Below are 24355 nucleotides of genomic sequence, written 5' to 3'. Positions count from 1 at the left end.
CTAAAACTCGCTGTCCCTTTTATTGCCTTGCCCCTTACGTCAGGGGCTTACCATTCTCACTCCCCACACAGGGGTAATGGCGGCCTGAACGGTGGAGGATCCCCCTTCCATTTGGACCTGTCCATGCCGCAAACATAACAACTCACAGGCAGAGTAGACACAACAAAACTCTAAGAACCGCGCTGACCTAAGTACACCAACCACCTGTTGTCAAATATTTTCAACTGGTGACGCTATTAGTGGCTCTAACACAAAAATAATACTTTGGATATTTTCAGGCTAAACAGTCTTTTGAGATGCTTTGAATTCTAGCATCTCACATCAGTTAAATGAAAGGGAGTACAATAAGCAACAGCGTGGAAGTTCCTCCTCATTAGACTTTATTGGATCATTAATTCGATTTATGCATACTCAATGTACATATTCTGCAGGAAAACATTTGAATAGATTATCTACTCTGTGGTTCCAATAAAGCATTTACTCTAGGAATCCATAATCACTCATTTTTCTTGCCCAAGGAAGTAAATATTTTGTGTTGTGTAATTTAGCAAAACTTGGAAATATCGGCAAGTCATCGCTAAATGGTATGGTTAGTGTCTTAAGGATTTAGAGTTCACAAGCATAATGTGAAATCATAGGCAGGTTTATAAATGTAAATTGCATAGCTTGTGAGTCTGCCTCCCACATCAATGGGTATACCTAATATGCACAACCAAGAACAACAACAGCTATCACCTCTCTCATGCTGTTAAGAGTACTAACACATCTCAAAATCACCAAGGTGAACCAAAGCCAGTGATGGAACAGCAGAACCTAGCATCCCTACGATCTTTATCTTACAGACATCAAATTCAGTCTCCAAACCTTTATCCACAGCCTCAACAAAATAGGAGCTATTGATCTATTGCCCACTGCGCAGGCTGGCATGTAGGACTGCTATGAAGGACCTCTGCTTCTGTTTGTCTTAAGCAGGTTTCTGTACGGCGGGCAGGTGTGGGTCAGGGCTTTTTTTGTGTGTTTTCACAGTTCTCCCCAACCTTGTCTTTGGCCTTCTTCTGTTTGCTTTATAGGTTTTAGTAGAGAGATGCTTTTGTGATGGAGCTTTGTTCAATTCTGATGGTATGTCCTATCCATTCCATCTACTTCTCATAGTGATCGCTTGCTTGTCTCTGGTGAGCAGTTCATGGTTGGAGGTGGTTCGTGGTCAGAAAGTGCACAAGATTCTTTGCACGTTACTTGTGTGAAAGGCTATTAGTTTGGTGATGTCGCTTATGGTCACCTGCCAGCATTCTGATCCATACAAGAGTGTGGCCAGAATGCAGCTCTGGTAAAGTCTCCACTTGGTGTTAGTGCTGTACTGCAATAACCCCCACATATTGTTCAGCATCCTAAAACATTAATTGCCTTGTTCTGTTTGCTTTTGATGTCATGCCTTAACAAAGTTCCTGAAAGTTTTAATTGATTCACATCTTGATCCTGCAGGAGCCTGTTGATTATCCCCCACTGTCAGGAATTGCATCAATAATATGTTAAAAGGACAAAGTTAGTGACAGACGTAAACACAATGACAACCCACTTGCTCCCCCTCTTGCCTGAATGGCCCCACCATGTGACACACCCAAAGGTCACACTTCAACAGCCTTTCTACATTTACCTGTCAAACCTATTTCACAAGTCACATTATATGCAAATGGTGTCTGTCCAATATCAATAGTGAGGAAGAGAATCAGGTGACTGAGAAATGAAAGTTCACGATGTGCTTTAAAAACGCAATTGCATGGTGGCTATCATGAAAGTCATCCTTCTGTGTCATTTTGTCAAAAGTGAGAGGTCCTGATGTTTGGCAGTTAGCCCTGGACTCAGTGGTTGCCGGTCACTCTAAATTTAAATTCCCTGCTACTCGGCATGCAAAATCTTCTTTTGTGTAGTGTTAAATTATATTTGTTTTATTTCTGAACACTAAGGAGAGAGTGTCAAGTTCCAGCTACTGTTCCTTATCAAATTTGAGCAGTCTAATGTATTAACCAATATAGGTTGGAGCAAGTAGAAGACTGGCACAAATTAAAAATTAAGGCCCATATTTATACTTTCTTAGCGCCGCATTTGTGTCATTTTTTGACGCAAAAAACTGCGCAAACTTGCAAAATACAATTGTGCAATTAAAGTGCAGAAAAATGTTCCTTATTATAACGATTTTTGCAGAACATTAATTAATATGCACTTTAAAATTCTCCCATTAAAAAATGGCTGTATGTTTGAGTTATAAACATAAATATACAGTTCCACATATGGGAAAAGGTATGTTCTGCGCCACAAGTACATATGACACAGGTTCTCTTTCACCGATTCACACACATCCCATTCATACTCACACAAGACCATGCTCTCACCGGGACACGTCAGCCCTGTCATAGCGCCCCTAGGTAAAAAGTATTATGTTCAAACCATAGCTTCTGGCTGTATGGACATTAGACCTAGTCAGTGAGCTGGGTGGGGAGTGTCTAGTAACACTGCACAAGTGCCTTAACCTTCAGTAGCTCACATTGATTTTCACCGATCAGAAGTAGATCTCACTACAGAAAAGGTTGGAGACTGTACAGATTGTTTTCTTGATCTTTGTACATTTCTCAGTACTTCCTAGGATTATGTCTTTACGCCTTGATTACAAACAGTTCTAAACTGTTAAAAGTTAAGTCTGTCTTACCTTAAAACAAAAATCTATTCAAAACTCTAAATATATGGTTGATAAACACATTAAACTCTACATAATTTTTTTTTTTTTATTTTAAGTACTTCTCTCCATTTAGAAGATGCTACTAGTTGGCCTAAGATGCTTATAACTTGCTCTGATTCAGCTAAATACTTAAACTTGCTCCTGCTTAAACTCTACTTGGTCTTGTCACTAACGTGTACCGCAGATAACCTCTTCATGATACATTGGCTATCTTCCCCCTCTCTTCCTCACCTTCGTTTTGAGCCCTTTTGTCTCTCCTCCAATTGGGGTAATCTCAATCTCCCCACTATTCTCAACCCCTTCACCTTTTAGCTTCTCTGTAGTATCTTCCAATTCAGCTTTCTACTGTCCTCAACACTGTAGATGTTCCTCGTCTTTTACCTCTTCATGCTGTCTTCATCTCTCCTTGAGCATTGCCTCATCATACCTCTCCTCAAATACTGCCTCTCTCACCTTCTCCCTGCACCTGTAGTTTACCTATCCTTATCTGCAATTTTCCATCTGTTTCAGAACGGCCTTCCTCCTTTTCTATCATGTAGAACTGCTCTCTCTTGTTTATATCCCTGTTTCTCCCACTGGCCTTCTCACCTTTATTAGAACATTGGAAGGTTTGGGCACTCCATTGGAGACAATTGAGTGCTCTGCGCTTTTACTGGCAGGTATATAGTTTGGTGGTACTAAATGGGTTTCTACCCCATATGTGTGGTGCGGGATGTTACAAAGTAATTTCCAATAATAACACCAACAAAAACAACTGCATTTTTATACAAATAAAACACAATAAGGTTGTTTTATTTCTGTAAAAGGCTCTAATGATTTTTTCCATAAAATATATATATATATATATACCTAGAGTTTTGAAACAGGTTACGTTGTAAGAAAAGATCACTATTTTATTGTCAGCTTTTTCCTAGTTTTATCATATCAATATGAAGTGCTGGTTGCTTGATGTAGGGCAATTATGGGAGAGAAATATAGAGAGAAATATACTTCTGAACAAAACAAAGATTTGAATTTAAGAAGAGTTTATTTGTCTGTTTCTCCAAAACTTTCTTGACGCCTATCTGAGAAATTTGTTAAGCTCAAACAGAAAAGTGACTGAAAGATATCTTAGGTAAACAGGAGCAATATGTAATGAAAGAGTAATGGCAAAAAAATGGTCACAATTTACGCACGCCCTTGTAATGACCACTAAGTTAGTTTGCAAACAGACTTATGTACTAGTAGATCACTTCATAAAATAATGATTTGGAGGGTCTCGCTGAACTACCTTCCAAATGAATATTCATTAGGCAGGTCCCAAATTGCAACTCCCTCTGATTGGCTTCAAACCTGGAAGAGTGGTCTCCAAGGTACAGCAAACTACCCATGAATGTCTTTGCATTTTAAAACTGAAAACATTTTTTTCAAAGGAGCATGATTTCCTTACAGGTGAACTTCAATGAGAGTTGGCAGTGATCTTCTAGAAGACTGACTACTCCTCATGAAGCTGCCACCCAGTCCCCTTTGCTTTTGTGAATGTGCTAGGACCCCCACTTTGGGAGATGGAAACTGTAATTCCAGTTGCAAACAACTAATACATAGGGTATCGACTCAGTATTTGGAAGGGACACCCAAACATGCTCTTCCAAATACCAGACTGGTAACCATTAAATCATACGTTTTTTTTGTACAGTTGAAAATGTTTTTACTGGTTGCAGACTCTCTGATTTACCGAATCAGAAGGTTTGTAACTGGCATGAAATTTAGTACACCTGGCCCTTGTATACTCAGTCCGCATTCACACATAGGAGAACCCCTTAAGCTAATTTGAAATCAAATACAAATCAAGTTCTAGCATGGAATTGCTTTTAATTTTTTGTATTTAGTTATAATCATTTACTTTCTTATCTTCTCAAATCACTGAACATAATTTAAAGTACCACTTTATTTAAATCTGAATGCAAGGATGGTGGTTAATTAGACAGAATAAGAAATACAAAAACAGCCTCTTGCATTAGTTGAATACATTATACTGCCCTTAATCCCCTAGTTGATGAAATATATTTTTCGGAAAATGTACCTTTTCTTCATGTTTACACCTGGAAATGTCTGGATTTCCAACAGATTTTAAACAGACTAACCATAGATGTTTTTTATTGGGAACTGTGCTACCCTGTGTGAGCCCTATGATATAAACCATTTAGTAACTAGATGTTATTCATTTCTGCAAAGTGGACCTTCATGAGAAATAATATGCATTCTATTCTTTCTTCCTACAAGAATTCAGACAGTGGACTTGAAGCTAATTATTTATCTTGGAAATAGTGCATTTAACAATAACAATTTATGGCTTTGAATGGTTGTGGCATTTAAGAGAGTGATCTTTTCTTGCATTATCCAAGATATTTGCTTTTTAGAAGTTAATAGCACTGTAAGGTACCTCACCTTACTACATCATATAAAGGTTGGCAGATATTTTTTTAAATGACCAGAAACCTACTATTTATTATGACCCCCTTCTTGGCATGGAGGTGTATGACACCACTGCAGTTTTACTAGCAGTTTTAGAAGTCAGCAACAGATTTTTAGGCAGGATATTCCTTGTTGGTGGCTGACATTTTAGTCATAATTCTTACATAACTTCTGTGTACCATGTATAACTTCTTCCCTACATGGGGACATATTGAATGTGCAAACATTTTTTACTCCTAGCTCCACCTCTTATAGATATCTACCTTTTAAAATGTATAGTCACCAGCTCCAAAATTATGCAAGAGTACATCTTCAAGCCTTGTCTTTGTTCACCCAGACAAAGCAGGAACCATAATCTTAGTCAGGGTAAGTCACAAACACCCCAAATTAACTTATTAGCTTTGCACAGAGAAGTTAGACTTAACCTAAGAGGCAATGTGTGAAGTATTTGTGCAACACTTCAAACATTAAAACAGTGAAAATACCACACACAAAGATACCAATCAAGACCAAAACAACGAGAATCCAATAAGTAGAAGTCGAGATATGATTTTTTAAAGAATAAACTTAGTTGAAGTGCTCAGAAGTATAAAGTGCCAACCAGGGTTCTGGAAAGTCAGGCAGACCGCGATGGGGCATGGATTGGATAGAGTGACCAGCCTTTACCTGATAAAGAAGTGCCTTGGTTCAGAGTTGCATTCACGTTGAGCACAGCATACGAGGACCAAAGGAGGCAACGAGCTACACAAAATCAGAGATGCATCAGAAATGGAGGTAATGGATGGCACAGTTGGCAATGAAGTGTCTCATTCCTATCAGCAGCAGCAATGTGTCAATGGTGTTGCAGTGTCCTGGATCCTCGCAGCAGTGGTAATGAGGGAGCGTCAAGGGAGATGCGCCAGTTCTGAGTGGCACGATGGCATCAATACGTGGATTTGGGACTGAAACAGCACCTTGTACCCACTTTCAAGGGTCCAGAACTGGATTGGCACCACTTGGCATGGCAAGATTCTCAGATGGCAGAGCCCAGGTGCTGTAGGTGATGAGTTTGAAGCCTTTTGTGTCCCTGAGACTTCAGAAGAACAGGAGGCAAGCCAGCAAGCCCTTGGAGTCAGTTTGGTCTGGGTTGGAGAGATTCAGGTCCAGTCCCTCTCTCACTACTAGGCAAGGTGAGCAGCAGAGCAGTAGTCCAGCAGAGTGACAGTCCTTTTTAGCAGCACAGTAGTCCTTCTTCCTTGCAGAGTATCCACAGGTACAGATGTGTACTGAGTTGGTATGGTCAGAAGTCCAGTTCTTATACCCAGAGGTGCATTTGAAGTAGGGGAGACTTCAAAGAGGCCTTTGAAGTGCACAAAGGCTGTGCCCGGGTTCCAGACTTACTACAGGGGGGGCATGGAGCCCTTTCTGTGTCTTTTCAGGTGTTGGTGTCAGTCCCTCCCTCCCATCTTGCCCAGGATGGCCATCAGGCAGTGGAGGGCCCATCAGTCACACCTAAACTGCCTTTGCGTGTGGCTGTCTAGAGAGATTGCACAAGCCCAGCTGTCATCCACCCCAGATGTGTATTTGAGACAGGCAGTAGGCACCAAACGGTTAAAGTAAGAAAGTGGCAACTTTCTAAAAATGGCATTTTCAGAATTACAATTTGAAATCTGGTTTTAAATTATGATTCCATAGACACCGAACTTGGAGGTTCCATCTCTTCATATTGGAAATTACTTTTCTATAAGCCTTGCAGAAGTGAAAAATGAATTTAAGAGCTTTCACTATTAGGACATGTGAAACCTAAAAGTAAATGTCCTACTTTTCAAATAGAATAGGCTGTCTACGGCTTACTTTAGGAGTGACGTGTATATAAAAGGAAGATTTGGGCCTGGCAAGAGGGTTAACTTGCAACGTCAACATTGCATCTTAAAACTTCTCACACAGGCTCTGCAAAAGCAAAGCTGAGAAATGTGGAAGGACTACTTAAGTGGGTGGCACAATCAGTGCTGAAGGCCCACTAGTAGCATTTAATTTGCCAGCCTTGTGCACAGGTAGTGCACCTAATTAGGGACTTATAATTAAATTAAATATGCCAATTGTGGATAAGCCAATGTTACCATGTTTTAATCATCTTGCACTATAATACTGGTTAGCAGTGGTAAAGTACCCAGAGTCCTAAAGCCAGAAAAAAAACGAGGTCAGCAAAACAGGAGGTCTGAAAGAAAAAAGATAGGGGAACCCACACCAAGGATGTAAGATCTAACAAAGTGTATATTAGATAACCAAATTTATAAATAATCCCAATTTACCCCTAACTGCTAATTTTATATATTTATAATATTAATAATGGCATGTACTGTTGTCTTCACTTAAAACAAAAGAACCAAATATGATCCAAACACAAAAAAGAGATATAACTTTACATGTAGTTTCTAAGGACTGATTTGCATTGAGATAAATTGTATGTTAAGTGATGTTTAGAGAATCAATTTCTACCAAGACATATTAACTTGGTTAAGACATTAAAAGGGTTAGAAGGACCTTTAGTAAAAATATAATATGCTTTGGAAAACAGACATTACCGCTTGTAATTTAACATCCAGAGACTGGATAAAAATGTCTACACCATTTTGTTTTAAGTGCAATGACCTTGAATGGCTTACAGTTAATTGCTTTATTAGCAAGAACCTTTCCTGTCATTTGTCCAATCTAATGGAAAACCCCAAAAAGGCAACAGGAGCCCTCAAACAATATACAACATTATAAATCTATGTATTTTGCACTAAGATATAAACAGGGAAAAATAGACTTCAGATTGATTACATACCTGCTTGCTATGCAAAGAACTGATCTTGATGATGATCACAGAATGGTGTAGTCACCATGAGGTGAAGCTTACCATGCAACCCAGAAGCATGAATGTATAAAAATGGGCCCTGGCTATTGTTGTTAAAAAGCTGAAGATCATTTTGTAGACTTTTGGCTTCTACAAGAACGGAAGACAGACAGAAAGCTAAGTAATATGACCGCAACTGAAAGCAAGAGATGCTTTTGAACGGGGGGGGTGGGGCAGAAGCTAAATAACAATGTGAAAAAGATTAAGAGTGAAAGGGTCATATAGGGAGAGATAAAGAGAGTGTAGGAATTTGGAAAGAGGGAAAGAAGATGGAGACTGCAAGAATCACTCAAGTAACAATCTTTGGCAAACCCCTTACGTCTCCATTCTGAAAGGGCAAGCTATTGGCTTTGTCAGTGCTTTTTGCCTATCTTTTGTGAACACATTCATCAAGAGACATCTTCTATTAAAGAAAACTGATTACAAGATGGCCACTGATGAGCATGCGTGCATTGCAACATGTATGCATGCATACAAACCTTATACATGTCACGTATGCATCGTGACGTATGCCCATGCATGCATCATGGTGAATGGCCCCATTTTTACTTAAATGTTCTGATATGGTGAACAAACTTATAGAAGGATAAATTCATATGTAAAAAAGTTAACAGGAAATGGAGTGAAAAGCAAAAAAAGGACGTTAGCAGCATGGCAGCACTTTGTAGCACCTGGTTCCTCATAAAAAATACTATGAATAATAAAATTAAATTAAAGTAAAATTAACAAACAGACAGAGAAAGAGTGTGGTAGGGAGGGGTGAGTCAAAAGACAGTGCCCAACAGTGGAATGATAGCATCACCGAGTGGGGGAAGGGAGAGTCAAAATAGGGGTGAGTGGAAGATGAAAAGTCGGGGGTGGGACACGTGCTTTCCCATAGAGTCCGAAATAGAAAAAAAGCATCCCCAAAATTTTGAAGTGGTAGTATTCAGTGTAAAACCAAAATTCTCCTGTGGGGGATCAGGGGTAGCAGCATCAAGAATAGGGAGGAAAGCCACTGAATCAAAAACAGACAAATTAGCTAGACAACAAGTCATCTAATCACAAGCAAGAGGCTGACACTTAAAAAGAGGGTATGCACGAAATAAACACTGACGGTCAGATTAGGGACCTCATGTGGTATGGAGAGAAAGCAATGTAAAGGGACAGAGAGGACAGAAGGAAAGACAAAATGACAGTGAATAAGTAAAACAATCAATAGAACAAAATAGCTACTGCAACATTACATTGTGAGAAAATAGTATAGACGATAAAATGCACCATTGATAAAGAATCTGTCAAATACTTGCATCTACAGCTAAAATACGGTTGTTAATATGAGTGCATAGTGTCCAATTCACAAAGAAATTTTCAAATCATCACCCACACGTGTACTTTGTCACAGATTTCCACATTTCAGTCTAAACATAGTTTTCAAGGGTATTCACAGAAACCTGATAGGGAAAGGCTATGTGAATTCCCAGTTGTGTTTACAAGAAGGGCTTTCGATATGCACAGTTTTCAATACTATAAAAATTTGCAAATGACTGTGTTTGCATTTGTGCACTTGTACATATTTCTCAATTAGGATCTTTTTTCCTCACAAATACATTTCTTCCTCAATACTCCCTCCCATACTGGGGGTTTTGCAAGCTCATTTCCTTGGGATTAGTTTTAATACTTCTCTTTCCAGAAGTCAATCACAGATGTTTCCAGGGTGGGAACGGGATTGCAAAACATTTGTGAATATCATTGGTGTCCTCAAAATTTTTAGGCCTGTCCCATACTGGAATGCCGACTTTAACTGAATGGAGTAGTTTACCCATGTATCATATTACACTATAATGAGGTAACATTGTCCATGGACAGGTTAATTTGTGGGTGAAAATTCACCTTCCATGTTTCCGTGCACTTAGAAATAAGCCCATTTACATGTATAAATGGTGCTGACATGCACAAATATCTGTCAAAATTGGGTCTGTATTAGCTGGCAGCATAGTTTCAGCTTGAATGTTTATTAACCCTTCCTGATTGTTTCTTATACTGTTAAATTTAGAGGGTAATGCCACATTAGCCAACATAATTGGGCCCCCTCCCCACGAGAAGGAATGATCCAAAGAGACTGCAAATTATTGGGATTTTCATAGTATAATTCTGAACATTTCATATTTATTCATTATTTTCCTAACAAATGTGAAATCAAGTATCCACACTAGAATCTGAATTCCTCTATTTCTTATAACAATATGGCCACTGCTAAGAAAATCACAATGATCCATATAGGTCAAAAGTACTGATTATGGTAATGATGATGTATCGCACACAGCTACTCCTAAGAGTGTCCCAGCACGTTGCATCAGGTCTGACACAGAACATAGAGGACAACCAGTCTTGCACGAGTAGCCAGGTCTTAAGCTTTTGTTTTTATGTTGCAACGTTGCTTAGGTCTCAAAGCTCAAATGGAAGTTTACTCCATGCCACCACTCTTAGAAATGCCCGTGATCTTTCTCCTGCTCTGGCTCGTTGAATTTGGTGGATTGCTGCTAACAATTTACTAGCTGATTTAAAAAACATTTGTGGGTTATAAAAACGAAATTGTGCCCTGAGAAAGACCGTACCCATCTGGTACAAGGCCTCTTTTATCGTTAGAACTGCTTTAAACAGAATTCTTTTTTTGATTACGAGCCAGTGAAGATCCCGCAACTGGGATGGACATCCTTGCTCTGATTAGCAGGTTCAAAAAGAGTCAAGCTGCGGTGTTTTGGACTACTTGAAGACTACTCAGTTGTTGTGCTGGTACTCCAAGATATAAGCCAACATTTTTCACAAATCCTATGTCGGCCAGCACCTGATTGCAGCGATTCCAGTGAAACATCCTGGATGGCAGCTATTGCTCATTGCCTTAATGAAAAGGCCAATGATGAATTAGCAAAAGCATTTGCCATTTTGCTATTCATCATCCCCGCTAGGGCCAGCATTGAAGCTGCCACCTGAGGAGCACTTGAGACAGGTGGGGGGAAAATGAGACTACAACTTCCAGCTTCTTGGTTCCGAGAGCCAGTGCCGATCCCCGACCTGGCCACGAAGTCAACTCACCATCGGCGCTTCTCAGTACAAGGCAGAGGTGAAGGGTGGGACCAGAGAGGCAGAGAGAGCGCAGGTTATGGCCATTGAGGAAACTCTGGCTCAGATTTAAGAGGGCCTAGCACCTCCTTGCGCCCCATTAGTGTCATTTGTTTTAACAGTAACATGGCCCAACAAGGCCAAAATTGCCATGCCAGATTTACACAGTGGTCTACTGCATTTTGTAACCCCTTGCGCCACATTATGCCTGTGCCAGGCATAAAATATGGAAGGAGGGAATTCCTCCATTGGGGGGGGGGTAAAAAAAAGGGTTCTTTGCGCCATTTCTTTCTGCATTTTTAAGGGGACACACCATTGGTTACAATGGGCGCCTATGTACTGTTCAGGGTTAGCACCAAAATTTTGGCACTAACCCTGAACAGTACATCAATAGCGCCAGAAATTCTGACGTTATTGCCCCCTAACCTGCGCCATAGGGGGCCGTTTGGTGGTGGTAGGGGGACGCTAAGGGGCTCAAGAAAAGTGGTGCAGCGCCACTTTTCTTAAGTCTGCCCCTTAGAACTCCCCACCTGGGCTGTATTGCACAGCCCGGGTGAAGAACCAGTGCAGGCTCCCAGTTTCCAGCTGAGTGGCATTTTAGGCTGCTCAGACCAATCCAGCCACTTCTCCCATGGTGGATAGAGAATCAGAGAAGCACAGAGGCAGAGAGGAACACAGATTAAATAAGTGGGCTGGTAAGTGGGTTGTTTTGTATTTATTTTTATTATTCCCACCCCCCGCACGATCCCCTCCCCATGCGGCCCCCTCTTGCCCCTCGAAGCATTATCACAAGCAGCCGCTTCTGTGCACAATGTACCTCAAAGCTCACCACCCAATTCTGCAGGACATAAAAAATATTGCAGATATATGAAATAATTCAAGACGAATAACAAAGCTATTATAGATGCCGTGGCTATTTATTTGTTCAGGTCAAAGGAGTTTAGTTAATATCGAGCAGTGGCATTCAATATATTCAAATCAAACTTAGGTGATTGTCAAAATCACAAGTTAACAAATTCTTGGAGAATACGTTTTTAGTAAATACAAACTGTTTAGCTGTGTTAAGAGTTTTTCTTTTTGTCTGTTTGGACAAGCATTATAAAATGGCACAATGAATTCCCCAATCGTGCACCTTACATTTAAAAGTAAGAAACCTAGTTAAGCTCCATTACTAAATGTCGGGGAATGCAACTATCCCTCAGGACCCAGAAAAATAAATTATGCAAACATTTTCTGTCAAGCACTTTCAAAAATGAAAGTTCTGAAGATTTTAATCGGCGATTTCTAAACCTTGTTTTAATAGTATGCCTCTGTGTTTTGCACTTAGAACTTTGATATTATATAATGAAATTAGCTACATTGAGCACAAATACGACAATCCACTCTCACTGTGATGCCAGTTATGCCACGGTAGGATGATAGCGGAAAATGGTCCCACAAAGAGTGGTGTAAAACAGAGTGGCTTGTTTTACAAAATGGGTACTGAATGAATGACTGTTTTTATAACGACGCTCTCTGAAAACTGTGTGTATTAAATGCGTATTTTTTTACAGTCTTTCAGGTTGTCCACGTGCAAAAAAGAGTGGAATCAGGATAGCACAAAGCAAAGAAGATAAAGAAGACCAAGAACCTATTAGGTACATCGCTTGTCTATAACCCAAGCTTTAGGATGCTGAAGTGCGGAAGCACAACTCATTTTTGTTAACAAACATGTTCCAGATTTAAATGTAAGTGACTGAAAACAGTCAGACAAGGTCGCGATGTATAACGTTAGTATTTGGCTATTCTCTTGACTGATTATTATTTACTGTACTTTTGCTATTTTGTTTATTTGCTCTCCCAACTTCCATTCTTCAGACGTCCCACTTATGTGGGTGATGCTACACAAATTCTGTCTCGTCCGATGTATGTGCGCACAACCTTTCATTTAAATGGCCAGCCTAGTGAAGTACCATGTTGTTCCAACAGAAAACAAACATCTCTATGCTTCACTCCCCTTTTTCCAGACAGATGTTACATCTTACACAAAGACTGGTAGTTTGCTTTTATACTGAAGGGATGTTTTAAACGCTCCTATCAACTTTCACTCGCATCTGCACGTCTGTCTGTCAGATTTACTATTGTACTATTATTATTAATTTTAAATTAATTAAACTGGGCCATGGCCCTGCCTTTATTGCTGTAATCACCGTAATTATTTAGTGACCTCAGTATTTGATTTGATTTGGAAAACGTGCAAATACCCCTCTTCACTGTATCACAGCACTAGTGCCATGGCACTTTCTGTCTGGTCTCACTCAACATTTTTTATCACCAACTCACAAAAAAGTCCTTTCTAAAGATAGACCATGAGCCATTTTCAACTGGACAGCAAAGCACAATCAATATCCACAAATTACTACTTAAGAACATCTTGCGGGACTCTATACTAATACCCCAGGAGAGGATATTTGGAGTTGCAATACAAATAGTGTAGAATCAGGTTATCATTGATCTCTGTAAATGCACAGATGTCATGACCCCCTAAAATTGTAAGAATGTGAAATCATCCATAATATCCCCCAGTATATCCAGAAGTTGAACAGAAGCAAGATTTGGGAAAAACACAAAAGCACCAGATACTGCTTGGATTCACTTGGCAAAAACTAATAGCACAAAGGAAAAGGCACAACATTTTGATTCATACCTTTACAACAGAATATCATAGCATCTAGATGAACTGCATAACCAATAAGTCTAGACTGCCATTTGCAGGCATCAAATACTCTGGTAATCCTACTCTGCATGCACCTACTCCACAATCTACAGAAACTATTCTTACATCACATCTTGTGTCATAGTGACGTTTTAAAATATCAGTCTGCATCTCCTTTAATTGTCAATACATCAATTATATCATAACCCAAAAAATCCCCACACTATTGTTCTCTGAAGAAATTAATTTACCCTCATTAACCCTGACTCTCGCACTTTTAAAACCAACCTCCCACGCAAATTCATTAAGTAACGTACTTAACAAGTGTTTTCTTTCAATCTTTCTTAACATTATCAGTGCTTCCTGGATACACAGAATCTTCTGAACCTCACTTAAATGGTGGACAAATTTTCCCTTTAAGTATACAAAAACTGGATCCATGACTTTCAAAATGTGGGATTAGTCACCAAACCTCTCTTCTTAGAAAAATAAAAAAAATGTCTTCTCACCAAACCACATTGCCAAAACCAACATCGTGGGATTGTATGCTGGACAGACACAGCAAGCTTCCACATGCTATGCAGATCATAGATTAAGTGGTACCCTGTCTGTTAGTCCTTCTTATCCCTATTGCTTTTTTTACTGGAAGCCATGATACCCTGTTGAACCCTTTATCAATGAGAATGAGGATGGGTGATACTGTTCTTGAATATTTCTCATCCTCCCTCTAGAGAAGATCACAGTTTGGCAAGAAAGAATTATGAAGATAACCACACTTTCACTAACTTGTGGGATGCCCCATGACTATGTTCGCACTGTTTACAACAAAAACAGAGCCTCTTGTTTAATTCTATCAACCATGAGATCTATGTTCCTCAAAAGTTTGAGGATACTCGGTCAACTTCATATTGACAAACACAAGTATTTAGTAGCAAATCATGTTTAATTCTCATTTGCCCCTGAAATCATATCACTAAATAATTTAAATCAGCTTGTTAACAAGTCTACCTAATTCTGAAAATAAAGTATTTGATACCATGTGACAACTGAAAAACAACTGCACAAGCATTAGTGTTTTCTTATAATTACTGTAAAACATTTAATTGTAATAGTTACCCCATTAGAGCGTGCACTGCTAAAAGATAAGCAAAACATGGAAGGAACAGACAACCATAAGAAATGCTGGCTAGATCCAGCCTTATCAGTGGTGGCATTATGCATCTTGATACACTGGAAGTCCAGAGCCTCACTGACAATGTCAGTGTGGGATGATGCCATGAAGTTAATGACATAATACAAATGCACAATCTGTAAACTGAAGGATCAATTAAAAATATGTGAATACTTTGAAGGACTGGAAACTAATCTTAGCAACCCAGTCAATATCTTGTGCTGTTTATTTCATTCCCTATACAATTTCATGACCTATATCTTGCATTGCTGAGTCTGACGAGAGACAAGCCATAGCTGAACTAGAACACTGCCTTTTCTTGGTGTTCCTGAGTTATGGTGTGAGATAAATTTTTTCAAGGTCACTCTTTGAGGAACCATACATGTTTATCACCGACTTGTTCTATTCACGTCATCCGGATCTCTTTTCTGTAATGTGAATTAATACTGACGACCTAATAAAAATATTAAAATGGGATATCAAAATAGGCCCTCAAAACAGGATTTGCTTCACTTAGTCCAAATGCAGGAAATCATGGCTCGGTGAACTAATGCATCTACTGGAGTTATTTGTTATCTAGCAGTGGGTCCTATTTCTAAATCCGGGGTCTGATAAATTTTTCTTCTCTGTTCTGAAAGATGAGGAGACAATGCATCAAATTATTCAAATTAATTACAGTGTAACTCGAAAGTCACACATTCAATTCCAGAGACCAACTTCAAGTTCAAAGGGCCCAAAGTCAAACTTACATATATGAGTCTCAAAATCATAGTATAACTGTACAGAATAACCAAAGGAGAATTAAAATGCTACCCAATATGGAATTTAATTAACTTAATAAATATCTCTAATTCAATAGTCATAATGCAGAAAATAAGAAAAAACAATTGATGCATTAAGTTTGTGTTCAAGTTTTGCCTGTCTAACCATTTGCACTAAAATCCAAAGTATGCTAATAATATAAGGGTTTTAGGAAGAAAAGTAGTCAGCATGACAGAACTTCTGTAGAAGTGTATATCAAGAGAGGTATGGCAGCATGACGCCACATAGAAATTAAAGTTCAAGGGATGTATCTCAGTGAGGTCTGCTCTCAGCTAACAACAGAGGGAATCAGAATCTTATCACTAACTAAACCACACTTAAATCTTGATTCTTCCAATGGTGATCTCAGAGGCAAATACCTTTCCCAGTTCAAAAACATAATCACAAATAATAAGTTGCTAATACTTTATCCTTCTGACATTTTCAGCGTTGACCTCGGTACACCCTCACACTATGGAATTTCACAAGAGTTGCAGCTGCCAACCCAGCGTACTCCTCCAGTCCTTGATAAGCATTTCTCTGGGCTTTTCTTATCTTCCCAACCAATGAGCTTACTATTAACTTGATCTCAGATCCTGACACCTGCAGCTTTAGGAAAACATTAAAAAGCAAACTTTCCATTGAAGGTTAGAACACAGAAAAAATATGGGGCCTTCACTTTGGTAAAACTAATTAAGCATGAATACTTCTGGTTAAATAAATTTGATATGTCTCTATGGCAAATATATAACTGTTATAAATAGTAACATTTCTAAAATAATATAACCTAACATTCTTTCAAAACAATGATAAAATATGGTAAACATGAAACTATGCACTCATATGTCTCACAGTGCACCAAGTTTAAATGAAAACATTTCTTACATTAAGCAGAAAACAACCACACCTTAATTTCATGTTTTAAGAGACATAATGGCACAGCAAAGTTACACTCTCTCATCTGCGTTTGAGTCCTTGGTCACTGGTGTGAATCCAAGTAGGATCAGTCAGCCCATGTGTTTGATCAAATGAATACAGCTGAGTTGGGTAAACAAATGTTATGCATCCCCTCGAAAATCATTGCTGTATTCTGGCTTTAAAATTGCAGATGTTGAGTAGCTCCTTTATATTTTGCTTTGTATGTGTCTCCTTTGCATAATGTGTGTTTTAAGTTCATTTTTCCTACTCGTTTCACAAAGGTTTATCTTTATTGTAATCTTCTGGGGTACTCAGCGATAAACTAATACATTTTATGTCGCTCGTTAAATATACAGGTGTCCTGTTCCTGGTTGTGATGGCCAAGGTCATGTAACAGGAAAGTATGCCTCTCATCGCAGTGCATCAGGATGTCCATTGGCTGCCAAAAGGCAAAAAGATGGGTACCTCAATGGCTCGCAATTCTCCTGGAAGGCAGGGAAGACGGAAGGCATGTCATGTCCTACTCCAGGGTGTGATGGCTCTGGACATGTCAGTGGCAGTTTTCTTACACATCGCAGGTAATAAAGCGTTACTGATTGTGATCTTCTCACTATGAATCCTTAACATATTTACTTTTATCTCAGTGACTTCTTAAAGTATCAGGAGAACCTGTTTCTTTGAATAGGCGCGTTTTTCAAAATGGGTCAAGTGGAAGCTAATTATAGATGTCCTCTTCACTAAAATAGAAAGTTACCACATTGTGCATTTATTACTTTGAATGTATGCAAGGTAATGTACGTTGTTTCATTGAACACAATTTTCTGAATGGATGCAAAACTTCGCAATTACATTTCTCCTGCTAAGTCTGTGCAATATTTTGTAGTAATCGCATATTTCTGGTCAACTGAAATAGTGTCTCATTCTTGGTTGGAAACTACAAATTATAGCAATACATTAAACAAATGGAAGACTAAGCAATTTAATTACATTTTAAGATGATACATTGCTTTGCTAATTCAAACTCTTATTAAATGTTTGCCCTCAAAATCCATTCTAAGTGATTAGATGGCATGTTATGTTTACATTCTAAACAATTACTAACACTGAAATGGCAGCCCATATACCTTTAACTTTCTTACATGTGTATCCTCTAATGACACTACCATTGCTCAGAAACCGGTGCTATTTGTTTAACAGAGACCAGTTTGGTCTATCTTCAGCTGGCATAGTGAGGTGTGAAAACTTCCAGTATCTTTTATACACAAGTAATGCTGTAAAAGATGCTGGATGTTACCATGACTCACTATGCGGACAGAAAGATGAACTCCATCCTGATGAAAAGAAGCCCTTAGTTGCACTATAGAGTTAAAACAGCTCAAACTGTAAAAAAGGAAATGTTTGTATACATACATTTGATCCTGTGGAATATGTGATGTCATTACAGTGATACCCTGAAGAAGCAACATGAAACAAATACACTACGAAAACATGTTAGTCTAGTGAGAGATCCACATTGTATAAACAAATAGATATTGGATTTTTTACCTTACATTAAGTGTTGAGATCTTTATAGCAACAACTCTGATGCATTTTAATTCATATTATGTGGAAAAATGGAAGTGTTCTCATTGACAAATCAAGGGAATATGAATCATATGACCTTAAAATCATTTTGTCTTTTTATTGCATCTTAAATGGTGTCAGTGGGTATGGCACCAGCATGAGGTCTAATCTTAGTCTAAAAAAGAGCCCTTTGGGGACCCCTCCCCCAGCTCTTAGTTAATGATTTTAACACTAGTAGCATTATTCAAAGAAAGTGAATAACCACTGGGAATTGTTTTCTTTAATAGTAATAGTGTTAACACTGATGAAAATAGAAAAAACAAATATTGTTTACACTGTTAATAGGCTGTTTACTTTCTTACTGTCAGTCTATCAGGCTGTCCAAGGGCCACTTCTGCAATGAAAAAGGCAAGGCTATCGGGAGATGAGATGCTGACAGTGAAGCACCGGGCGACTAATGGTAAACATTTATTTACTTTGCACACAATTAAATTTTTATGATAATGAAGGCACCATTGCTTTTTAATTTGAATGTTTTTCACATGAATGGGTGAAGAGAAGTGCAGTGATTTCATGGAACAAACGGAGAAGGACACCTAGGATTATTGGTTTGCATTGTCTAATTGATAGTTTACAACTGATTTCAGCACTGCCCCATCCCTATACACATGTGCTAGAGTATCAATAGTCCTGTATGTGTTGTGGCACTAGAACCAAGTAGCATAAAGTGCTTCAGCAACACAATTATGGCTGGCTTTCACAACCTGCGTAAGTATGACTGGAGCACATTTTCCTTGTCTGTATTAGGGCCAATAGCATGTTTGCTACGCCACTGCCTATACACCAATCCACCTATGTTATACTATGAACTAGTCAACCCAGTTATGAAATAACAAACTGCAGTTTAACCTTCGCAGTCAAAATAGAAATACTTTACTGGCTTCACATATTGAATATCTATTGCACCAGCAGGTACATCTTAGCCAACCATGGGGCATAGACATCACATCATCATGCACATACAGTGCCATGATGGGTCATATATTACCTTATAAGGCCACATTGAAAACATTAAAAACATCTTTGTAAACAACATAGAGCCATTTCCAGTCTTTAATGCTCTGCAAACTAGTTATTGGGTTCACTTGGAGATCAGATTGTAGATCAAGCTCTACTCACTTCTTTACATCCTATCAGCATATAATCAACTCATTAAATAATTTAATTCTTTCAATTTCTCAGGACTACTAGTCAACAGGCTTCCATAGCACAAAGCTTGTAGTGCTCCGTACCCAGTTCATTCCCACATTACCTGAATTGCTAACACCTTCATTAAATACATTTATTCTTGTCTTCACCTAAATACAGGGGACTTGAAAAAAATAAAAACTAGATAGAAATTCAAATGTGCAGATACTTGATTTGTTTTCCATTAAAAGGCAAGGTTCTCAAGCTACGACTGGAAAAGCCTGATCTTTTTAAGACATACCTGTGGCCATAATGTTTCAAAACAATGCAGATAATACTGCACTCATCCTACTGCACCATTTAAAATCCAGCCATCAAATGTCCCATCCCTCTTTTAGTTTAGAAAAGCCTTCCAATACATCTCTGCGTTTTGAAAAAGACCTTCTTCTGGGACCTCATACATTCACAAAGCAATATCACAGAAATCGAAAAACATTAAATTTGCCTGGGACCTAGAGGCAAGACAATGCTCAAACCTACTGTATGATTTTCACACCTGAACCCTGATTGTTGTGAGGACATAGCTAATTCAAAACCACTCATTAGAAGGACCAAACATGCATAAACTAAGTTAAGCTCACTCTAATCCTGGACAGGTGGCTGCTACAACAGTTTGCTGTTTAAATTTAAAAGGGGTTACTGCTCAACAACCTGATAAAAAACTAGCTTGCAAAAATATTGTGCATGCTGCTTAAACCTGGACTGCTAGAAGGAGTATAATCAAACAATGATGCTAATGAGGCGCAAAAAAGTATAAATATGGGCCTAAATATCTGAAACCCCAAAAGTCTGGTTTTCCAACTGAGTGCACAGCCTAAGTATACACCCAGTGCACACCTCAGCTGTGTAGCTGTGTAGCTGAATTGAAAGAATCAATGTTTTCTGAGGAATGTGCAGTAGTTGCGACTTTGTGCCTGCAATGGAGATTGCACGTCATAGGTATACAGTCTGTCAGTTGAACTCACTCTTTGTGCTTCGATCCAGGAAGTCTCATAATCATTCAGTGTGGCCCTTTACAACTCACAAAAGTGACTTCAGTCACAGAATGCCCACACTCGCTTGGCCCCTCTCACATGATGTAGCGTACTCCTGCATAGACACTAACTGGACTTTGTCACTGCCCCTATATATGGGAAGATCCTTGCCAATCCCTTTACGTCTGCCATATGGACGTGCTAACTGTACATCAGTTTGCATGTCTCTCATGAGACATTTGCCCTTGTAACTGTGTGCCACATGCTGCATCAGTCCAAATAAGGGACCCACCATTTTATATTGTTTAGGTGATAACTTTGCACCTGTGCATTAGGTATAAATATGGGTCTTCAAAAGCTTTTGCAACCCCTTGTATATTAACAAAGATGCTAACAAAGTCCCCACCAAAGAAAAACATATCTCAAATGCTAATTGCACGGCTACGGGGCATTTAAACCCAGCAGTTTCAAAAGCTTATACATATGCCACAGAAATGTGAAGAAAAATAAGTTATTTTCTTCTCACTCCTTGTTTCTTTAACTTAGCCTTCTTCTGAGCTTGTCAATTCACCCTTGACTTCTCCGATTTCGTTTTTGTCTGGGCAGACAAACTGAACCCTGCCTTTTGGAATTGGTTATTTCTAGTAATTATAATGACCTCGTTTTGCAGTTCTCCAAGCGTCAGTGAAATCCTGCTAAATTGACCTAAGATTTTGTAGTTTAATTGATCCTTCGAAGATGCAGCTTCTGACAGTTTGCCACAACCCCTGACACGGCCCTGAAAACCAGAAATCTCATAATCACAACAAGGTGAAGCCCTACACTGAAATATGTGAACCGAACACAAAATGTACATTAGAAACCGTGAATCCCAACAGCCATGTTTTTACCTCCCTAAAACTCACAAACACAAGTTGAGCTTTCTAAGTGCATGGTTTTTAATTTACTAATTACTACTACCGGTTATCCGCATGATTAATTCATGAAATGCCAAAGAATGTTTTGGACCATTCCTACATATATAACATGAAGCAACACAAGCAAAAACATTTTCACAAACATTTTAAGCTTGCTTCATGGGAAAATCACGCTATTGAGAACACTTCTGTATATAAAGTAATTAGTCCTCATTAGATATTTGAAAAGTTGTATAGCTTCTGTCACACATAAACAAAGTGTATGCTCTTCAGAGTGAAATTATGGCGACCTCATTCGACCCATAGTTTGTTTTCTGTTGAAAGACTTATATGATTCCATCAGAAAAGGACACCCATCTTGAGTTTTTGGAACTGGCTCCCACTGCTATCCCTTACATAATTTAAATTGAACTTTGTTCAAGCACCTTCCTCTCCACCCACTGTACTATTTTGCTAATCAACTTACTATCACTGGAAGTCTGCACTCTACTTGTAGCTAAGCTGCCTTTCGCCCTAAACCCATTGTGGTGGTGGCGTTATTTTGTAAAATTGGGCTGAGCTCACCAAAACAATTCTGGGCAGTAACTCCGTCATACCACAAGGCCATGTGTATAAATCCATCAATAAAGCACTGTGGGGGTCTAAATTCACATAACGATGACAAAGAAATTGTGGAATCGTGTGTTTACGTACCGTGGCCTCAGTTATCAATTTAGGCCCCAGTAAAGCTGATATTGAAGCCCACTTTTCAGTTAACAGTCTGCCTTCATTTGGCCTGTTATATAAACCGTCCCGACTCAAGATTCTGGCTGAATATGCTATACTTCCTCTTTGTACTCTTTTCTGACGCTATCAATCATGACTCTGATTATTCATAGTGTGTTATGTTACCAATGCACCAAGTTCAGCAGTAGGAGACAGAACGACATGGCTTGGGGGTGGGTTGATGGTAGATTTCTTAATAAGACGTCAGGCTAACAGTTACTGTTTATGTTTTAAGAAAAATATTTCAATGGAATATGAAAGTATATGTAAGTATAAGTATTTGTAAAACTAAACTCCTCTCTCGTTTACAAAAGTTGCCAAGCTGGAAAATTGAATTTGTGCATTTGTATTATAAAATATTACCTATAAAAATGATATAATTGTATTTAAATGTAATTGAGATAATTAACTGTGTTATATGTAAAGTGATGTTTTCTGACAGGTAAATGTGCTGTGATCCTACTATGAGACTCTTTCATACCATTGTATTGTGTTTTGTAAACAATAGACTTTTTTTTTAGCAAAAATATTGTCCGTGAACGTATATCTGTAAAGGGGTACAAACAAATATAAATGATTATAGACTATCTCCTGCATAGTAACAGAACATCTAATTAACCGTTTCCATTGTTTGTGCGTTAGGTATAGACAACGATGATGAAATGAAACAGCTTGATGAAGAAATCAAAGAGCTAAATGAAACAAATTCCCAGATGGAAGCTGATATGATTAAGCTCAGAACGCAGGTAGCAGTTTTATTAAGCCCAAATGGAGTTGTATTAAAAACATTAAGACTGTTGCAAGTATTTAACCAGTGGACAAAAGTGGAAAAAAACTCTCCATTACACATCATGTTACTAGTTCATAACCCAAATATATATTCATACTTACATGATATATATATATATATATATATATATATATATATATATATATATATATATATATATATACATATGCATGTCTGCGTATGTATATATACTGTATATATATATGTATGTCTATATACTATATAAATATCTACTTGTATGATATATATACACATTTGTATCTGTGCATATATATACTATATATATACACACACAAACACACATATCACATATAAAAGTATGACTAAGCTTAAATATAAATATGCATATGAATAAATATACATTTAATTCCAAATATAAATATATAGACTTTTAATTCCTTGTCTTTTTAGGCATGTGCATATGTGTGTGATTTCAAAGCTTTTTTCTGAGTCGCTCATTGGTTCTTTCATGGTCATGTTCTCATGAATATTTCTCCACAGTGTCCCAAAGTACATAGGCCATGTTTTTCGAGTGTGGGGGCATTGTAAGCACACGCACAACCCATCAGTAGCAATTATCTACAAAAAACACTGCATATTCACAATATGCCTTTTATAGTTTACTTAGCAGAACTGCACTAGTTAGCGTTTCACAGTGGCAATTGCTTTGTTACTTCAAGCTCCATTAAACAATAAGGAATACAGTTACCATATTAAACAATTACAAATGTAATGCCATGTCTCTAACCGGACACTCACCTCTTCTATTTACGAGGCTACAACACAAATAGGAAAGTGAAAGTAAAGAGGAGAAGCTGTCAACTGTGATGGCTGATCATCCCTTCCACCCTCTATCTTCCTTCACACATCAAAATAAATAAAAATAAAGAAATAATAAGTAAATAACAAACGTAAATAAACTTAGCAATGTTCTTAATAAATATTTATTTGTAATGTGTCCATTTCCATTTCCAAGTTAAAACCACATGAACATCAATATGTAACAGTTTACAATTTAAGTTCACAGGAGCCCAGATGAGAAATTGGTGGTTTTAGGAATTTAAGTGAAAAACAGTCTGTGTTCTAACATCCACTTGGCATAACTGACAAAGCCTTTCACTAATAGGTACACCTAACCAAGATTCAACTGTATTATGTAATGGCCTTTGTTAGCCTAATATCCATAATATGATGCACCCATTGTTGTTTTCAGGCCCCCATATTTTGCCGCCATTGTTTAGTCTGTGTGTCCACTTTATGAATCTCTTTCGTTTTTGTGCCTGCATTTGTTGAGTGTATTTTTCCAGCATTGTAACATGTTCATGTTCCCTCATTTATTAACATT

The 24355-nt window shown here is 38.2% G+C and overlaps 1 protein-coding gene across 26 annotated transcripts in view; it reads left to right on the top strand.

Moving 5' to 3' along the window:
• The window catches only part of MYT1L (myelin transcription factor 1 like), a 1206615-nt gene that overhangs the window by 1165912 nt on the left and 16348 nt on the right, over positions 1-24355 (top strand). For 22 of the 26 annotated variants that reach the window (XM_069235880.1, XM_069235860.1, XM_069235873.1 and 19 more), the window contains 4 exons: positions 12722-12805; positions 17110-17331; positions 18685-18776; positions 22863-22966. In XM_069235880.1, the coding sequence (XP_069091981.1) occupies positions 12722-12805; positions 17110-17331; positions 18685-18776; positions 22863-22966 (502 nt within the window). Of the gene's footprint in view, positions 1-12721; positions 12806-17109; positions 17332-18684; positions 18777-22862; positions 22970-24355 lie in introns of all 26 variants that reach the window. The other 4 variants (XM_069235870.1, XM_069235859.1, XM_069235855.1 and 1 more) reach the window with 1 other exon arrangement.

This window comes from Pleurodeles waltl, chromosome 5 (genome assembly GCF_031143425.1).
Source record: "Pleurodeles waltl isolate 20211129_DDA chromosome 5, aPleWal1.hap1.20221129, whole genome shotgun sequence".
NCBI classification, from domain to species: domain Eukaryota; kingdom Metazoa; phylum Chordata; class Amphibia; order Caudata; family Salamandridae; genus Pleurodeles; species Pleurodeles waltl.
This window is presented reverse-complemented; position numbering and strand designations above follow the sequence as displayed.